General features: G+C 45.3%; 1 protein-coding gene across 1 annotated transcript; it reads left to right on the top strand.

The window, feature by feature from the left end:
• The first annotated feature begins 5,001 nt into the window (after positions 1–5,001).
• Positions 5,002–19,746, top strand: Gpkow (G-patch domain and KOW motifs). Its single transcript, XM_040733711.1, has 11 exons — positions 5,002–5,231; positions 6,130–6,284; positions 6,386–6,510; positions 8,647–8,756; positions 9,897–10,098; positions 14,295–14,427; positions 15,203–15,338; positions 15,540–15,663; positions 15,755–15,824; positions 17,118–17,203; positions 17,287–19,746. Exons 1-11 carry the CDS (start codon positions 5,062–5,064, stop codon positions 17,419–17,421), a joined length of 1,446 nt encoding a protein of 481 aa, XP_040589645.1. The 5' UTR covers positions 5,002–5,061; the 3' UTR covers positions 17,422–19,746.
• The last annotated feature ends 953 nt before the right edge of the window (positions 19,747–20,699 follow it).

Below are 20,699 nucleotides of genomic sequence, written 5' to 3'. Positions count from 1 at the left end.
ATGAGATTAAGTGACTGTTGAACACACACACACACACACACATACACACACACACACACACACACACACACACACACACACGGAACATTGTGGAAGAATATAAGAGCTTGAAGGATGGAGAGGAGTGTAGTGAAACACTGTCTTTTGGACAGGACATGACTGTTGTACTTGGGAACTCCCATGCACAAGACTGAACCTGTCAACAACCCATCTTGGATGGAGAAGGAGCATAGTAGGCCCCATTCTCCCTTTGGAACTAAAGGCAGTTAATGGTTGGTAGGAGAATGGATGTTATATTCCTCAGTGGTGCACGAACCTTAAGTTGCCCTTGCTCAAGGAAACACTCCTGTCTGTGCAAGCAATCCTAACTAAATGCAGTGTGGCCATGAAAACCCCTAAAGAGTTGAGCCACGCATTTGAAACCCGGGCGGTGGTGGCACACGCCTTTAATCCCAGCACTTGGGAGGCAGAGGCAGGCGGATCTCTGTGAGTTCGAGGCCAGGCTGGACCGACAGCTTCCAAAATAATGCAGAGAAACCCTGTCTCGTAAAAAAAAAAAAAGAGTTGAGCCACACTGAGAATTTGTGGTCTGAAAACTCCTTTTGCCTGTAACCTTATGGATAATTTTCTACTTTATTCTTTGTTTCTCACTTTACATGTAATTCTACAAATTTGTTTTTGTGTTTTGTTTTATTTTATTAATTTGCTTTATGTTTGCATGTATGTGGGTGAGTGTGTGAGTCCCATCCCATGGCACTTGGATGACTGCCAAAAGACAACTAGTAGCCTGACTGAGATGATACACGCCTTTAATCCCAGGACTCGGGAGGCAGAGGCAGGTGGATCTCTGTGAGTTGGAGGCCAGCCTGGTCTACAGAGTGAGTTCCAGGTCAGTCAGGGCTACACAAAGAAAACCTGTCTCGGGAAAAAAGAAGACAACTTGTGACAGTCAAGTCTATCTTTCTATTTTCTTTTTAAAGATTTGCTTATTTTATGTATATGGTGCTCAACATATACATGTACATGCCAGAAGAGGGCATCAGATTCCATTTTAGATGGTTGTGAGCCACCATGACCATGTGGTTGCGGGGAATTGAACTCTGTACCTCTGGAAGAGCAGCCATCTCTCTAGCCCTATCTATTTTTTCCACTATGTAGGTTTTACGGATTGAACTCAGGTCTTCAGGCTTGGCAGCAGACACTCGTACCCATTAAAAGCCATCTAGCTAGCCCTAAATTAAGTTTTTCGAATGTCAATAACCTACGCACCAAAAATATGTCTCAAAATTTTCATTATTCACAGTAGGTATGTGCCTGGGCTATAAGAATCTTCATTTTAATCTGACTCAGTTTTTAGATTAGATCATCTCAATTTCTTTGTTATTTTCTCTGAATATCTGACCACAGTGAGGCTTTAATATATTTCTTCTTCACTCTTGACAACATAATTTAATATTACTGAATGTCTTGGTCGGTGCTATATTGCTGTGAAGAGATACCGTGACTATGACAATTCAGAGGTTTAGTCCATGGCCATCATGGCAGGAAGCATAGCAGCATGCAGGAAGACAGGGTGCAAGAGAAATAGCTGAGAGTTCTGCATCCAGCTGGGAAGGCAGCAGGAAGAGAGAGTCACTGGGCCTGACTTAAGCATTTGAAACCCTAAAGCCCATCCCTGGAGAAACACTTCCTCCAACAAGTGCAGACCTACTTCAACAAGCCATACCTCCTAATCCCTCTCAAGTAGTGGCACTCCCTGATGACTAGGCATTCAAATATATGAGACTATTGTGGGGGGGCTTCTTAGTCAAAGGCCACCCTGAAAAATTAACTTAAGTAAAAAGACTGAAATATTTCTTTGTAAAAAATGATTATGAAAAAAATGATTATGAGCCAGGCATGGGGACACATGTCTTAAATTGCAGCACTCAGGGGACAGAGGCAGACTGATTCTGTGAGTTTGAGGATATCCTGGTCTGCATTGTGAGTTCCAGGACAGTCAGGGCTGCATGGAAAGAATTTGTCTTTTCAAAAGTGATTTTTCAGGATCAAGATCAAAGCAAGATCTTTTTAGTAAAGTTGGTGTATCTAATTTTGGTTTTAGTTGTTATATAATGGTACATGCTTAGAGAATGTGGTGTTCAGATATGTTTGCCACAATGTGGGAAAATAATAAAAGCTAATAAGCAACCAAAAAAAGTTCAGGATTCAGGCCTGATGATACCTGCCTATAATCTCAGTATTTGGAAGGTGGAGGCAGGAGAATCAGGAGTTCAAGGCAAGCCTCAGCTATATAATGAGCTCAAGGTTAGCCTAGGCCCTGTCACAAAAAAAGTTCTTAAAAATCCAGAAAAAGTAATAAGAAGACATATCAACATCATCATAACTCTGATTCAATATCAGAAAGGCATGTCATATGTATGAATGGTATGTATATGCACAATGGGTGTGTCTGGTGCCTGTGGAGGTCAGAAGAGGACAATGAATTTCCTAGAACTAGAGTTAGCATGGTTGTGAGCCACTATGTGGGTGCTGGGAATTGAACCCAGGTCCTCTACCATAAATGCTCTTAACTGCTGTGCTATCTCTCTACCCCATCTTGGAAATTTGTGTCCTAAACTCATAATCTCAGTCTAACTATGAAAGGTCATCATACCAACCCATATTGACATTATTCAAAAATTAGTGAAGACAAAGACTATCACAGACTGCAGGAGACAAAGGAAGCATACAATTATATTGTAGTGTATGAGATACTAGATTGGATCCTGGAAGGGAAAAAGAACAATAGTTTATTTAACAGAATTGCACGCAGGGCTAGAGGTGTGGCTGAGTGCTTAAAAAGAAATAGCATTACACAAATGTTAATCTCATGTTTTTGATAATTTATAATACTGTTATGGAAAATTCCCAAAAATATATGGGGGCTGGATGTGATGGCACATTCCTTTAATTTCTGCACTTGGGAGGCAGAAGCAGGCAAATGTCTGTGAGTTCTAGGCCACTCATTGCTTATAATGAGACCCTGTCTAAAAAGGGGAGAGGGAGGAATTTCAAAGAATAGATATTCTGACCCTCCCAACCACCACCTATATATTGTTAAGGATGAACTTGCAACAACAGTACTGCTCTCGCCAAGAGAGAGAGAGAGACGGAGACAGAGACAGAGACAGAGACAGAGAGACAGAGAGAGAGAGAGAGAGAGAGAGAGAGAGAGAGAGAGAGAGAGAGGAAAAGGAAGGAAGGAAGGAGGAAAAAAGTGCACCCAGGCAAAGGGGTTACAGCCCGGAAGCTCCCTATCCTTTATGCCAAAGATAAAAAGACACTGCCTCATCCAAAAGCTCAGAAAACTGCAATATAGAAAGCATGTGTTCTTGGGGACTGGAGAGATGGCTCAGAGGTTAAGAGCACTGGCTGCTCTTCCAGAGGTCCTGAGTTCAATTCCCAGCAACCACATGATGGCTCACAACCATCCATAACGAGACCTGGTGCCCTCTTCTGGCCTGCAGGGATATGTGCAGACACAACACTGAATACATAATAAATAAATATTTAAAAAAATAAAGAAAGCATGTGTTCTGAACTGAACTCCTGGAACTCAGTGACAGAGAGGGAGGAGTGATGAGCAAAGGGGTCAAGACCGGGCTGGTGAAACCCAGAGAAACAGCTGACCTAACAAGGGGAAGCTCATGGACCTCAGACTGATGGCTGAGAGGCCAGCAAGGGACTGATCCAGACCTCCCTGAATGTGGGTGTCAGTGAGGAGGCCTAGGCAATCTCTGGGGCTTTGGGTACTAGATCAGTATTTATCCGTGGCACACAAATGGACTTTGGGAGCCCATTCCATAATGAGGGATGCTCTCTCAGCCTGGCCACCTGGGGGAGGGCCTAGGCCCTGCCCTGAACGAAATAACAGACTCTGGAGATCCTGCCTGGGGGAGCTGGGGGGACTGGGGTGCGGGGAAGAGAGGGAGAGGTAGCTGGGATTGACATGTAAAGTAAGCTTGTTTCTAATCTAAATAAAAAAAAAGAAAGCATGTGTCCCAGGGCTGGAGAGATGGTTCCTCCTCCAGAGAACCCAGGTTCAATTTCCAGCATCCGCATGGCTCACATAGAGTTGTCTCAGACTTGTGACAATTCCTCCTGTTTTGTAATTCCAGTTCCAAGATATTCCTCTCATAGACATACATGCAGGCAGAACACAAATGCACACAAAATAAAAATAAGTAAGCCGGGCATGGTAGTGCACACTTTTAATCCTAGCCCTCGGGATGCAGAGGGAGGTGGATCTCTGTGTGTTTGAAGCCAGTCTGGTCTACAGAGTGAGTTCCAGGACAGCCAGGACTACACAGAAACCCTGTCTTGAAAAACCAAATAAACAAACAAACAAATAAATAGATTAAAAACATGTGCTCTAAAGACATTTGACAAGAAGGCGTAAGACTCTGGGAAAAAGAGAAAAAAAGGAGAGAGAAAAGAAATTAACTTAATATAGTTCAGTGGCACCGTGCTTGCCTAGGTGAGGTTCTGAATTTAGTTAAGTTACCAGCACTGCAAATTGAAACACATCCTTGGCATAGTCCTGTTTTTTCTCCTTATGACACTTCCTACATCAGTAATGCACAGTAAGTTACACACTTTGGATGCTCATTATGTGCTTCACAAACACAAGATTTATTTATTTTGTGTATATAAGCATTTTGCCTGCATTTATGTATTGCGTCACCTGCGTGCACCGTACCTGCGGAGTTCGGAAGAGAGTATTGGATCCCCTAAACTTCATTACAAATGGTTGAAAACCTTGGAAGACTCAAATCAAAACTCAACCACGGTTATATCACTGAGAACTACATTTCCCAGAATGCTTGGCGCGGCGCATACCTATGACGTTTAGCGTCTACAGTCGTCATCGGTTTTTCCCACGACTTCAAGACCTGTCCTGAGGCTTTGCTTAGTGGGGATAGGTTGTTCCTTTTCCGTCTCGACCGGCCCGGCCCCTAGCGATTGAACGTAAACTAAACTTCCCAGCAAGCAGCGCGCTAGCCTGGGAATCCGGACAAGATGGCGGACCCGGAGAGTGTACCGCCGGCAGCTCCTTCAGCGGCCCCGATTTCTTTCGGTTTCACTCGCACGTCTGCCCGGAGGCGACTGACAGACCCCAGAGATGGCGAAGGACGAGCCTCTGAGGAGAAAGATTTCTTGACGACCGTGGAAGGGAGGGAGCTGCAGAGGTGAAACGCCGGGTTTTCACGTTTTGGAAATCGGTGCGGAGGGCATAAGCAGGAGCGCAGAATACGAGTTGTTTGCCTTGGTGACAATGACTTAGAAAGCCTCAAACACGGCCTCAGGAAACTTATGGAGGCATCCAGCAGTGGTGGCAAACGCTTGTAATGTCAACACCTGGGAGGCTGGCACTGGGGGATCAAAAGTTGAACGCTACCCTGGGCTGTATGAGAGCCTATATTCAAAACAAAACGAAAAAACACTACGTTTAACTGTTATGAAATTTAGTAATTTAAGTGCAAGAAGGAGGAGGTTTGTTGGGGGGGGGAACGGGGCCTGATGACCAAAGCTATATATTCCTCAGAGAAAAAGTCATTGGGACGTGAGGACATGTACCTTTTGAGAAAGGGTAAGGAGAAAGACTAACAAGACTCTTAGTGTCTCAACTGAAATAGTGTGGGAGCTTTTCCGATTCGGGGAAGGAGGCAAATACAGGTTTGGGGAGGCCATCATCAGCACAATTGAGAAGCTGATCTGAAAGACCTCAGGCAGGGACTAATGGAAGACAGGTGTCCTCGAGGCAGTTTGCTAGCCTGGAACTGGGGAGAATCTCCACCGAAGATGGTGACTTGTAAGCCATCGTTGTTGAGAGTCCAGGAATGGTTTCCAGAAGACACACTTAAAGCTGGAGACATGAGGAAAGATGATGGACGCTTGTGATTTCAGCCCTAAAAGATTGCACCACGAGGACCGAGTTTATAAGACCAGCCTGGGCTACATAGTGAGATAACGATTTTGAAAAGAAATGGGGGGGGCTGTGGAACGTTGTCTGTAGGGCTGGGTGTTGATATCTCTACTTTCTAATACCTGCGCTTTCCCATTCTTTTCTCTCTGTACCCACATCAGTGTGAACCCTCCAGAAGCCCCCAAGGAGCTGGTCATCCCATTGATCCAGAATGGCTCTCGAAGGCAACCACTGGCCAAGAGCAGTAAGCCCTCCTCAGAAACTGTGTTGATGTCAGATGGCGTGCTGTCCCTGGCTGTGAAGGAGCTCATTGAGGGTAAGTGAAACCTCCCCCTTTGCTCTGCCCCAGTGCAGACAGACAGGGAGGAAGTTGGAAGGATAGAGTATGGCCTCATTGATCGTCCCATTCTTCCTTAGAATCCAAGAAGTCCCTGGAGGAGAGGGAGAATGCAGGTGTTGACCCCACGCTCACTATCCCCATGATCCAGAAAGGATGCAATGCCAGTGGGGAAGGAACAGACAGCGAACCTCAGGCTGAGACAGTGAGCTGCCCCTCTGCCGTCCTCCGTCATTCCCTCTACCCTGTGTGGCTAGCCTCCTTGCACGTAGCAGGGAAGGTGTGCATGTGTGTCCCAGAGCCTTGCCAATTAGCCTTTCTTCCATCCATCCTTCTTAGAAGCTTCAACAAATAGATGGCAGGCTGTCACAAAAAAGAAAGTACTTGAATTCTGGGATTTTCTGAATGAGGTGGACAACAAAGTAGATGGAAATACAAATGCCATAAGGGCACACACTCTTTGGAGCCGCGCTGTTTGTTTCCTCTTTTTTTCCTTCTTTGTTCTTGAAGAACACTAAGGAAACCAGTGTGACTGGATTGGAATGAATGATGAATGAGGGGCCAGGCCGTAGATGAAGGCAGAGGTGGCCAGATCAAAGGGGCCTCCTGAGCCACGGGAGGACTTTGTCTTTTAGTGTGAGTGAAATGACAGCTATGGGAAAATGCTGAGCTGACAAGGGTTGTAACAGGATCCGCTCTGGCTGCTGTGACCCAAATATCATAGTAATGAAGGTAAGGAAGGAAGCAAGTAGCCTCGTCCAGGGTACAGGTGGTAAGTACGCTCTGAGGAGTGGTAGCAGTGAAGCCTGGAAGGTTAGGGTCTGAGTAGACAAGAAAGAGAGTGCCTCAGTACTTTTTTTGCTTTTTGGTTTTTTGAGACAGGGTTTCTCTGTATTGTTTTGGAGGCTGTCCTGGAACTCACTCTGTAGACCAGGCTGGCCTCGAACTCACAGAGATCTGCCTGACTCTGCCTCCCGAGTGCTGGGATTAAAGGCGTGCGCCGCCGCCACCACCACCCAGCATTGTAAGTACTCTTAATGGCAGCGACAGCCCAAGGAACAGCACACTTGTGGGAAATCAGTGTGTTATTCGTCGATGTGAGGCATCTTCAGTGTATGGAGTGGTTGTAAAGGGATAAGGAAATGGCAGCAGGAGGAAGGAAGGTGTATTTATGGAAATAATGAAGTTTTTATTCATAAATTTTTTGTGATACACCTTTCAGCTGAACTATTCTCATCAGTCTTCAGATATGCTTTGGGTTTTTTTGAGACAGTTTTATGTAGTTCAAGCTGACCTTAAATTCATGGTCTTCGTTTCTCCACCCCACGCGTATTTTGAGACGGGCTATCACTCTATATCCAGTAAGGGCTTATTTTTACAACTGAGCCCGTTCCGAGCACTCTTGTCCTGTCCACACACCCTCTCCTGTCATATGACTCACCTCTGATTAAATGATGGGGCAGTGGCGCTCCTCCCTCTGCACACCCTGTAGCCAATTTTTTGTTTTTGCTATTGAGTTGGAGTCTCACTATGTTGCCTGGGCTGGTTTCAAGTTCTTGACTTTAAACCACACTACTTCCTCGTCTCATACACAGCCAGGGTTACTGGATAGTGCCACTGTGCACAGTACTGCTTCATTTTTCTTTATAAAACGGATCATGATTTCAGAATTCGATTTATTCTATGGCTTGATAACCAAATGATAAACCCTAACAGAGACTTTCCATTTTATTAGTTCCTTATCCTCGGCATCTAAAATACCACAGAATAGGTTCTTTAAAAACTTTTAAGGCATATTTATTTTTATTTCACGTATATGATTTTCCCCTTCATATATGTGTGCGCACCATGGTTCTTTACTGCTGAGCTCTCTCTCCAGCCTCTATAATAGGTTCTTTGTAAATAGTTGTTGAGTTGGGTGCGGTGGCACATGCCTTTAATCCCAGCATTTAAGAGTAAGAGGCAGAGGCAGGCTGATCTCTGAGTTTGAGGCTAGCCTGGTCTGGCTGCCATAAAGAGTTCCAGGACAGCCAGTGCTACAATAAGATCCTGTCTCCAACAAACAAAATCATTGGGATCAAGGGTACTCGAGCAGTGGCTCAGAAGAGCACTTATTGCTCCTGTAGAGACCCTGGGCTGAAGTCCCAGTACCCACATGGCACACATCCACCATGCCTCCAGGGCATCCCGTGCCCTCTTCTAACCTCTACTGAAACCAGGCACACACAGTGTTCAAGGGCCAGGAGTGTAGGATAGGAAATCATCTCATGAGTACCAGCAAATACTGCACACAGGGCCATCACAAACAAAGCCTGACTCCCTTCTCCTGCCTGACCAACAGATGCCAGAGGAAGCCGACTATGAGGCAGTTCCTGTGGAGGCCTATGGGCTGGCCATGTTGCGGGGCATGGGATGGAAACCTGGCAAGGGCATCGGCAATACTTTCAGTCAGTGAGTTTGGGGGGGTTTGGAGGGTGGACAGTGGCTATAAATAAGACCCCCTGTGGCTCCGTTTAATCTAAAACCATCCAGGTGGTGAGGGAGGATATTGTCACCCTCACCAGTTCAGTAGTCCCCACTACTGTTTCAAACTCCAGTTTTCCCAGAGCCTGGGTTCAAGTCGGTTATTGCAAAAGAATAAACCAAAAAGCAAACAACCTCAGGTTTTCCTTCAAAGCAGTAAGAAGATCCTAGTTATATAAAGTTTTCTGTTTGTGGATCAGTTTACTCATCTGACAAATACAGATGGTAGTGCTGCCTTCACAGGCTTGTTGCAAGAGTTAAATGAAACTATACTCATGAGGCACACATGGTAGGATCTAGTCCTAGTAAGCAGAGACTAAACATGCTTACTCTTACTGCATAGACTTTGTTGTACTGGTGTGTACCCCAGTGGTAGGGGCTTGCCTAGCATGTAAAAGGCCCTAAGTTCCATCATAGGACTGAAAATCAAAATTCCTTTGCAGTAGTAAATCCCCCCCAAAGAATTCTGAAGTTATTTGGTAGCCAAACATGACTGTAATTGGAATTGTGCTTTCAGAACTGTTCCCCTTGCTCTGTATACTTATCGTGTGATTTCTTCTGTAGAGATGTTACTATATTTGTTTATGTGAACCTCACTTGGCACTTGTAGATAGGATGGAATAGATAGTATATGCAACAAGTTAATTCACTTGAACCAAATGAAATTGCTATTTTGGAGGGCTGAAAGTGTACCTCATTGGTAGAGTATGCTTAACATGCATTGAGGCCTTGGATTCCACCTCTAACACCAGAAAAGAAAAGCTGGCATTTTATAGCTCAGAAAGTTCTAATATGATATCAGAAAGGGTAATCTAAATATAGGTGTGGAGCTGGTGAGATGGCTGGGCAGGTAAAGACCTTTGCATGTAAACCTGATGACCTCAGAATTCACATGGTGAAAAGAGAATATACTCCCATTAGTTGTCCTCTGATTTTCATGTGTGTGTCATGGTGTACAAGCATACAGAAACAAATAAAAAATATAAAACTAAGTATTTCTGGGGTGTGTTTGGATGCTGGAAAATGTTGAGGACTTGTTCTCCCACAAGCTTGTGTTCTTCTCTGCAGAGTCGTGAAGCCCCTAGTCAACTCTCTAAGGCCGAAAGGCTTAGGGCTGGGTGCCAACCTGATGGAGGCCAAGGCTTTGACCTCCACTGGCTCTCACCACCCACCAAGACCAGATGGGGATCGAGAGAAGGATAAGGAAGGGTTGATGCCTGGAGGAGCTGTGGTGGTCCTTTCTGGCCCTTTCCGGGGTCTCTATGGGAAGGTAAGAAACCAGCATATCCTTGAAGCCATGGCAGGTAGCAGGGAAGATTAATTGGAGTGCCAGAGTGAGGAAGAGTTGTGGTGACACATGGCTTTAATCCCAGCACTCAGGAGGCAGAGGCAGCTGCATCTCTGTGAGTTCAAGACCAGCCTGGTCTACAGAGCGAGTTCCAGGACAGTCTCCAAAACAATACAGAGAAACCCTGTCTCGAAAAACCAAAAAAAAGAAAGGCTGCCAGTCAAGCCAAGTATCATGGCACATGTGTGTAATCCCAACACTCCAGAAACTGAGGCAGGGAGATCACAAATTCAAGACCTGCCTGGGTTACATAGTGAGTGCACAAGCAGCCTAGTAACTTCCTGAAGCAAAATAAAAATTTTCAAAGGATAGAGGTCTGGCCCAGTAGTAAGAGGCAACAAACAGGAAAAAATACAATCATGAGGAAGAAGCAGGTCTAGAACACTAGCATTTAGACTGAAGCAGAAGAATTTCCGAGAGTACAAGGCCAGCCTGGGATACATAACAAGACCCTATTCCAAAAATAAATACAAATCCACAGCCAATCAAAATACAGAGTTGTGAAGCCCAGTCCCAATAGATACATCCACAAAACATTTCTGAAACCAAAGCTGAGGGACCATTGCAAAAAGGAGGCAGAAAGGAGATTGCTGTGAGAGTGTTGTCTCTTAGCAATAGCAGAAGCTACACCTGTAAAGTCTCACCAACATGGCTGCCCATGCGTGAGCTGATCAAGGGTGACAACAATGAGCACGCCAGTCTGGAACGAGACAAATCTGTGAGGTCTCAAGCCCACGCTGAGAACTATAGGCAACTGAGGGAAGCTGGGAGTGGAAAGGTGGCCTTGCCCAGTGATGAGCACGCCAATTGGTTGTGCAGGGCCAAACAGCCCTGAAAACATACAGGTAGCATTGTATGGACTGGACAGGTTATATTTAGGGATATAGATGTATATACATGACATATATGTATGCAATAACAATTGGTAAAAAGGAGGCCATGGCCGGGTGGTGGTGGCGCATGCCTTTAATCCCAGCACTTGGGAGGCAGAGGCAGGCGGATCTCTGTGAGTTTGAGACCAGCCTGGTCTACAGAGCGAGTTCCAGGACAGGCTTCAAATCGAAAACCAAAAAAAAAAAAAGAGGCCATGAATTTGAAAGAGTGGGGAGGGATAAATGGGAGGGTTTGGAGGGAGGAAAGGGAAGGGAGAAATGTTGTAATTAAACTATAATCTCAGGAATTTAAAAAATTTAATTAAATGAAGGGGTGAAGATAAGGGATGGGCATAGTAACATGCTCAGGAGATTGAGGTGGGAGGATTACTGAAAGTCAGGGTTATCCTGAGCTATGTTGTGAGTTCAAAGCCAGTCTTAGGTATATAGCAAAACCATGTGTCAAAAAAACATGCGAAGGGGGGCTGAGGAGATGACTCAGTAACTAAGAGCACTGACTGTTCTTCCAGAGGACCCGGGTTCAATTCCCAACACCCACATGACAGTTCACAACTGTCTATAGCTCCAGTTCTAGGGGACCTGACATCCATGGAAAAACACCCATGCACATAAAATGAAAATAAATAAATTAGAAAAAACAAGAGAAGGGGCTGGAGAGATGGTTCAGTGGACAAAGTACTGACTACACAAGCTTGAGCACTGGCGTCCAGACCCCGGAACTCACATAAACACCAGGAAAGTGTGGCCGCTGCAGGCCATTCCAGCATTCAGGAGGAAGTAGAACCCTCAGAGCAGCCTGGCTGGAGTAGTCTGAACTGGCCAGCTCCACATTTGGCAAGAGACCCTGCTTCAGGAAAGTGCAGAGCAACTGAGGGAGAAACCTGATGACAACTTTGAGCCTCTACATGTCTCTGCACACATGTCACACATATATATAGCAAAAAAAAAAAGGATTGGTGGTGGTTGTTTTTTTTTAACGAGCTCTGGTTGTGTATTTAAAAAGAGCTTTTCTACTTTACTTTTCATCAATCTGCTCTGGTTTGCTTCTAATACTATCAGAATCGCGGCAAGCCCGTGCACATACTCTGTAATACTTTCCTCTTGCTGTGCTCAATTCAACATTAGTGCCACTGGCAATATGGCAATATGGACACCAGTTCTATTTCAGATTGCCTCCAAGCTGGTAGTTGGTGGTGAGGGTAACCAATGTTTCTTTGCCCCTTTTGGTCATCTTCAGAGTCTGCCTGTATCACAGCATCTATTTTTCACTTTTCATAACAAACTGTAGCCTAGAGTTGACTGACTCCAGACACCTTTCTGTCTCTGACCACCATCTTCCTATCTTATGTTCAGGGCAGCCCCCAACCAGAGCAGCCACCAAAATGGCCAGGGAGTGAAACAGGGAGGAACTCCCCCAATGCAAAGCTCTTCATGGCACTATTTTTTAGATTATGTGTATATATAGCCAGACCTGGTATTGCATGCCTTTAATCCCAGCACTCAGGAGGCAGAGGCAGGCATGCATTTGAGGTCACTCTGGTCTACATGGCGAGTTCCAGGCCAATCAAGATTACAATGACACCTTGTAGTTATTTATAGGTGCGTATGGGTGCTCAACTCTGGGTTTCCCCTAGAAATGGGTTAGCAGGTGTCTGTGAGCCACCTAGCATGGATACTAGGAACTGATCTCAGGTCCTCTGCAAGAGTAACAGTTATCTTAAGTGCTGAGCTATCTCTCTAGCCCTATAAGTCCTAGTCTTACAGGCCTGCCTGGCCCAATGCTTCAGCGGGTACTCCAGACCAATTTGCTGGGCCTTTTTGAGTCTCAGCTCTCAACCAAAAGGAAGAAAATGCCATATCCCACAATTTCCATGAAACTTAAGTGTTTAAAGGATGTCTGAAGCAAACATGGTTGCTTATGAATGCAAACCCAGTACTTCAGAAGCTGAAACAGGAGAATTGCTGCAAGTTTGAGGCCAGACTCAGCTACATGACAAGTACTAGTCTAGCCTGTAACCCGTCTTGGAAAAAATGAGAGGTGGGGAGATGTCTCAGTGCGTAAAAGTGATTGACAAGCATGGAACCATGAGGACATGAGTTTGGATCCATAGCACTCATATAAAAGCCAGGCATGCATGCATCTATAACCCAAAGCTGGGAAGTAGAGACTCTAGATGGGTCTCCAGAACTCATCGGCCCGCTGGCCAGCCTAGCTGAATCAATAAGCTCCAAGATCACTGTCTCAAAAAAAGGCTGTGGGGCTGGAGAGATGGCTCAGCCATGAGAGCACCGGCTGCTCTTCCAGGCGACCTGTGTTGATTCCCAGCACCCACATTGCAGCTCATGCCTGTCTGTCACTCAAGTTCCAGGAGACCCAACACGGGCTCAGCAGACACCAGGCACACGCATGACATGGTGTACAGACACATATACATGCACGTAAAATATGCACACATGAACTAAAAATTTCAAAGAAGTAAGGTGGTTTACACCTTTAATCCCAGCACTTCAAAGACCAAGGCAAGCAGATCTCTGTAACTTTGAAGCTAGCCTGGTAATATAGTAAGTTCCAGGTCAGTCAGGGCTAGCTATGTGGTCTCAAAAAAAGCATAAGGTAATGGGCATTCAAGAAAGACACCTGATGTGGGCGTCTATCCTACACACCACACAAACAGTAGGTATGTGTATGCATACCCCCCCCCACACACATCTTCATCTTACATTTTGCTAAGGGAGACAGAGGAACTTACTTCTTTTTTTTTTTTTTTTTGGATTTTTCGAGACAGGGTTTCTCTGTGGCTTTGGAGGCTGTCCTGGAACTCGCTTGGTAGTCCAGGCTGGTCTCGAACTCACAGAGATCCGCCTGCCTCTGCCTCCCGAGTGCTGGGATTAAAGGCGTGCGCCACCAACGCCCGGCTTGAGGAACTTACTTCTTAGGAGTCACAGTTTAGTTGAAGAGATAAAGGAATCATGCCTGGCCCTAGCCATCAAAGGTCACAGCATACAGTTGGGCATAGTGGTATATACCTTTAATCCCAGCACTCAGAAACTGGTGGATTTGAGTTACAGTTCAGCCAGGGCTACATAGTGAGAGCCTCTATCCAAAAAGAAAGTAAGGTAAGAGAGACACAGGGAGCTCAAACCTGTTGGAGGTAGGGCTGGACATTTTAGACCTAGCAGCTGTAGTCCATTCACCCCCTGCCTTATCCCTACCTCCCACCTTAGGTAGAAGGCCTTGATCCTGACAATGTACGGGCCATGGTTCGGCTGGCAGTAGGCAACCGCGTTGTGACTGTTAGTGAGTATTGCCTACAGCCTGTTTCCCAGCAGGAGTTTGATAGCCACGCCTCACAGCCAGGTGAGACTCTTATAGCTGGAAACTTGGGAAGCATGGTGACAGGCGGGCTCTCTCTAGATCTGGAGGGAGGAAGAGTAGTGTGGGACTGACTACCAGTCAGAGGTCAGGCATAAGAAGGAACAAGAATAGTTTATTCATTTTTTTGTTTGTTTGGTGGTGCTGGGAATAGAATGCAGAGCCTTGACACTGCTAACATTGAGCCACATCCCCAAACTAGTTGTTCAGTTTGACTGAGAGGTGGTTGATCTGCATCTTCATCCTCTCTAAGCAGCAAGAAATGGGTATGGAAATTCCTACCCCCAGGAAGTCCTTGTGTATATGGAGTGATGGCCCTCTCTTTTGCCAAATATGAGACTAGCTGGGCGGTGGTGGTGCACGCCTTTAATCCCAGCACTCAGGAGGCAGAGGCAGGCGGATCTCTGTGAGTTCGAGGCCAGCCTGGTCTACAGAGCGAGTTCCAGGACAGCCTCCAAAACAATACACAGAAACCCGGTCTCGAAAAACCTATATATCTGAGACTAGGGTTGGGGTGTGTACAACGGAGAGGCAAACAGAACAGTAATGGTTGTGGGCAGTTTAGAGGTCCCTGAGTCCTTCTACTCTGTTATGAGCACCAGGCAGTTGACTCTGGTGGCTTTGCTGTGGGCTGGGTGGTTGAGAGGACCTTCCTGGAGGAGGTGGATGGGAAATGGGGCCTTTGGCAGGAAGGCAATGACCCTTGAAAGGAAATGCTGGCGAGACATTCTCCTTGATGTCCCTATACCCTGTTGAACAGGTCACATGAGCAAAACTTCCACAGAGCAGCAGAACAGAACAACTGGAACAACCTTGTCATTGAAGGCCGTGCAGAATCAGACAGACTCAAAGAGAAGGCAGGATTCAGAGAGGAAGCGGAAACATCCCGCAGACCGGTAGGAGCCTGGGCCTCTGGGCTTGCAGAAGGGAATGTATGGGGTGGCTCAAGCAGTCAGGAAAACTTCCAAGGCGAGGCAGGGCAGAGAAGGAACTGGGAACAGCAATAGGGGTGCGTTTCACAGCATCCCCTTTAAAGATAGGTTGGCTTTAACATGGGTATGACAGCAGCCTAAGCCACATGCTGGCTTTCTCCACAGACAGGATGCACCTGGGGCAAAGAGTGAGAAAGCAACGTCTAAGAACAAGCATTGGCTGCACAGGGACTTACGTGTGCGGTTCATTGACAAACTGCACAAGGGTGGCCGGTATTATAACACCAAGGTATGAACACCGCAATCTGAGTCCCCTTCCTCTTCCAGGGACTTGGCCCTTTACCTTTGTGACATCTTACTTCCTCCTCATTCATCTCTAGATGACAATTGAAGATGTCCTGAGCCCAGGTACATGTGTGTGTCGGACAGATGAAGGCCGAGTTCTAGAAGGTAAGTCTGAGCCACTATACCTGGGATGTTTCCATCCTAGAGGATGATAAAGAAAGGGTCTATTCCAGGGTCAGGAGAGGTTGCTCAGTAGCTAAGAGCACTGGCTGATCTTCCAAAGGACCCAAGTTCAATTCCAAGCACCCACATGGCACAACTCGCAGCTCACAACTGTCTGTATCTCCAGTTTCAGGATCTGACACCTTCATCTGATATCAGTGAGCAGCAGACACATACATGGTGCCACAAACATACATGCAAGCAAAACACTCATGCACATAAAATAAATAAATCTAAAAAATAGTTTTTAAGAAGAAAGAAGGGGAAAATAAGAAAGAGGGGATCCATTCTAGTACTTAGGCTGTCAGGATTCCCACAAGTCCAAAGTCAACCTGGACTATAGCAAATTATAGGCCAACCTGAACTGTAGTGTATGATCCTGTTTTAAAAAGAAAGGAGAGCCAAGTGGTGGTGGCTCACGCCTTTGATCCCAGCACTTGGGAGGCAGAAGCAGGCGGATCTCTGTGAGTTCGAGGCTGGGCTGGTCTACAGAGCGAGTTCCAGGACAGCCAGGGCTGTTACACAGAGAAACCCTGTCTTAAACCCCTCCCCCCAAAAAAAAGGAGGGAAGGAGGGAGAGATGGAAGGAAGGAAGGAAGGAAGGAAGGAAGGAAGGAAGGAAGGAAGGAAGGAAAGAGTGAGATCCGAGACCAAGAGCTGGCAAGTTGGTCAGGGTTAGGTTCTCTGCAAGGCCCATCATCCTCTTCCAGAGCAGATACTTCCTTGACAGGAATTACCCAAACCCTATGTATTTTCTGTGTCAGATTAGTGTTAAAATGACTACTTGTCCCTGTCAAAAAACTATTGCCTTTGCAGGAAGAAGTGTATTGAGCTCACACTATAGGGCAGACTGAGAACATGCCCAGTAAATAGTTTCTGTAGGAAAATGCTCCTATATGGTAGTTATTTCTCTGAATTACTCTTTGGTTTTCTCACCTGTGAAATAGGTAGAGTGGGACTCTATCAAAAGGATGTAAGAGTAGCTCTGCTGGTGGTGACAGTTTATGCCTTTAATCCCAAACACTTGGGAGGCAGAGGCAGTTGAATCTTTGTGAGTTCAAGACCAGCCTGGTGTATAGAGTTAGTTCCAAGACAGCCAAGGCTACACAGAGAAACCCTGTCTTGGGGTGGGGGGGAGGGGCTGTAGCTGTAATAAATATTAGCAAAGGCCCTCCTGACAGGACCTGGCCAGACTGGACCTTGCCTGGACCTCATTCCCCTCTCCCTCATCTGCAGGCGTGAGAGAAGACATGCTAGAAACCCTGATTCCCAAGGCAGAAGGCCACCGTGTGATGGTGGTGCTGGGAGCCCATGCTGGAAAGGTGAGTCTGCATGCCTGAAAATGAGTGTGGAGATCACTGAGGATCTGGGCCGACCTTGCTGACTCTACCCCATGTCTCCTCAGGTGGGATTTCTCCTGAGTCGGGACAGCATGAAGAGTCAGGCTTTGGTACAGCTTGGGAGAGAGAGCCAGGTGGTGGAGTTCCACTATGATGCTGTCTGCCAGTATGTGGGCCCCAGGGCCTCAGATGAAGACTGACATGTGGACCACTGCCATCACCCAGCCTGCCACTAGTTGTGTAGCAATCTACAACGGATGCCATGTCCTCCTTTCAGGGGCAAGGACAGGGACGTGAGTAGATAGAAAATTTAGAGTATAATAAAAACCATTTTTAAAAGTGGGGAGGTGAAATCAAAACCACTGTGAGCTGTGAATTCAGGTGGAACTGACATGACTGAGGTGGAAACTACTTCATTTCTTTTCCCTGCTCAGGGCGCAGGGCAAGTTAAATTACCCATCCAATACAGAGCTCACCCTTGGAACCTAGAAACTATGAAATCTGTCCCCAGACAAAAACTATAGACTCTCCAGTGCTACATCTCAGAACAGCTTCCTGAGTTTGGATCGTGAATGACTTTCAAAGGCCCATATCTTTCTTTTTAAATGTATTATATTTTTAGTTATATGTATGCGTGTGCCTGTGTGAGAGTGTGTGGTTATGAGTACAAATACTTTCAGAAACCATGAGTGTTAAATCCTCCTGGAACTGAAGTTACAGGCAATTGCAAGCTGCCAAACATGGGTGCTAGGAACCAAACTTGTGTCCTTTGAAAAAGCAGCAAGCACTCTTCACCACTGAGCCATCTCTCCAGCCCATATATCTGTATCTTAAAGGATTCTAACCAAGGATGATGCTAGTACCACCTGTTTTTTGACCTTTGAGAGATAAAGACCTGGTAGAAATTACTTAGATCATGACTTAGAACCTCCAAAACTGTGAACCAAAATAGACTTTTCCTCCTTATACTTTAATTATATCTGGTAGTTTGTCAGACTAAGGGAAAACTGACTACTGCTCCCACCAAGAACTCTAGTAAGGGAATCTGTTATCCTTGATCCAGGGCAGACCTCTAGGAATGCCACTGAGCTGATGATGCCCTGAAGAATTAGTTACTTCTAATTCTCAAAGGAGCCAGTCACTTGTAGTCCCAAAACATTACCTTGGAGGTTAAAAGAAATTTCTGTCCTAAGTGACTGTGTTGTAAAAAAAAAGTTATTGTTGAGAATGCTGAACCTTTTCCCTGCATAAAGGCTCAAGATAATCAACAAGAGAAATCAGAGCCTTAGACACAATTGCTTCTAAATCATCCTTGAAGCTTAAGTCATTCATGCAGTAAATGGTAATTGACTTAGATCTGGGCCACAGGTAAAAATACCTAATCTGTCAGCCTGTGGCACACACTGAAAAGAATCAAAACCCCCCAGAACAGGATGACAAGCGGATGGAGCTCAGTGTGTGCCTAGCATATATAAAGCCTTGGGTGCATCCCCACTACCACCAGGAAAAAAGGAACCAGAGGCAAACTAAACTGACCAAAATGAACAGACATAAAGAATCACCAAATGTGATAGCACATGCCTGTAATCTAGACAGGAAGATTTCCGTGAGTTCTAGGACAGTCTAAGCTTCATCAAAAGACCCTTTCTTCAAAAACTAAAAAAACAAATGTGCTGGGTGTGATAGCATATACCTTTTGATCCTAGCACTCAGGAGGTAGAGATAGGCAGATCTCCATGAGTGTAAGGCCAGCCTGATCTACAGAAACAAGTTCGAGGTTGGTCAGGGCTACATAGTAAGATCCTGTCTCAAAATAGAAATAAGGGGAGTGTGACTTTTCTCCTTCCTATTATCCCTTTTATGTCTCTTGTCTAATTGCTATAGCCAAGACTTTAACACTGTATAAAATAAGATAGGGGCAAGTGGGCATCTTTCCTTATCTCATTCCTGATTTTAGAGGGAATGTTCAGTATGCCTCCATTTAATATAATGTTGGTTTATTGTATATAGTCCTTCTTATTTTGAGGCATTTGCCATCTATTCTTACAGACCCCAGAGCTTTTATCACAGAAAACTTGTTGAACTTTGTCAAATGTGTTTTCAGCATCAACGAAATAATTAATGTGATTTCTGTCCTTTGTTTATATGATGTATTCCATTTACTGCTGTCTGTATGTTGAAACAACTTTGCCTTTTTGGGATGGAGCCCACTTGGTCATAATGTGTGTAATCTTCTCAATGTATTCCTGAATTCAGTTTGTAAGCATTTTGTTAAGAATTTTTGCATCTTTAATCATCAAAAAAAATGGTCTGTGTGTTTTTTCTTTCTCTCTCTCTTTCTCTCTGTCTCTGTCTCTGTCTCTCTCTTTCCTCCTCTTCCTCCTCCACCTTCTCTCTTTTCTTCTTGCCTTTACCTTGTTTTGGTATCAAGATGATTGTGGCTTCTTGATGACATGATTCTTTACCTAAAAGACCCTATTGGGCCTGCTAGGAAACTCATGGACCTAATAAACACATAACAATAAGTTATAGGATAAAAAATCATTATTAAAAACAGCCTTTCAACTTTGACAATCCCCCATGGAAAGCCTCACCCTCCCTGGGGAGCAGAAAGGAGATGGGATGGGGGCCGGTGGGGGGCAGGGAAGAGGGAACTGGGATTGACATGTATATAAAACAAGCTTGTTTCTAATTTAAATTTCAGAAAGGAAAAGAGCAGCCTTTCAGCACTCAGAAATTGGAGGCAGGCAGATCCCTGTGAGTCCAAGTCCCTATGTAGTCCTGTGGTCTACATAGAAATTTCCAGGTTAGTAAGGGTTACATAGTGAGACCATCTCAAAAAAAATAATAAAACCAGTAGGTAGCCTTTATTTATGCTAACAGGCTATTCTCCAAGAAGGAAAATAGGGAACATATTCCTTTCAAAGTAGTTCCTCCAAAAATAAGTATTTAGGAATATGTCTAATCAAAGAAGTGAAACACCTCTACAAAGATAATGACAAGATATTAAAGAAACCACAGAAGGGGGCTTGAGAGATGACTCAGAGGTTGAGAGCACTGACTGCTCTTCCAGAGGACCCAGGTTTAATTCCCAGCAACCACGTGCCAGCTCACAATTATCTATAACTCTAGTTCCTGACACTTATACAGACATACACAAGCAAGCAAATACCAATGTATATAAAAATAAATGAATAGCCAGGCGGTGATGGCGCACGCCTTTAATCCCAGCACTTGGGAGGCAGAGGCAGGTGGATCTCTGTGAGTTCGAGGCCAGCCTGGTCTACAGAGCGAGTTCCAGGACAGCCTCCAAAACAATACAGAGAAACCCTGTCTCGAAGAACCAAAATAATAATAACAACAATAATAATAAAATCTGAAACACAGGCTGGAGAGATGACTCAGTGGTTAAGAACACTGTTCTTCCAGAAAACCTGGGTTCCTTTCCCAGCACACACATGGCAGCTCACAACTGTCT

Source organism: Mesocricetus auratus, unplaced genomic scaffold, assembly GCF_017639785.1.
Source record: "Mesocricetus auratus isolate SY011 unplaced genomic scaffold, BCM_Maur_2.0 Super-Scaffold_100033, whole genome shotgun sequence".
NCBI lineage: Eukaryota > Metazoa > Chordata > Mammalia > Rodentia > Cricetidae > Mesocricetus > Mesocricetus auratus.
The sequence above is the reverse complement of the archived record's forward strand: the minus strand, read 5'-3'. Positions and strand labels throughout refer to the sequence as shown.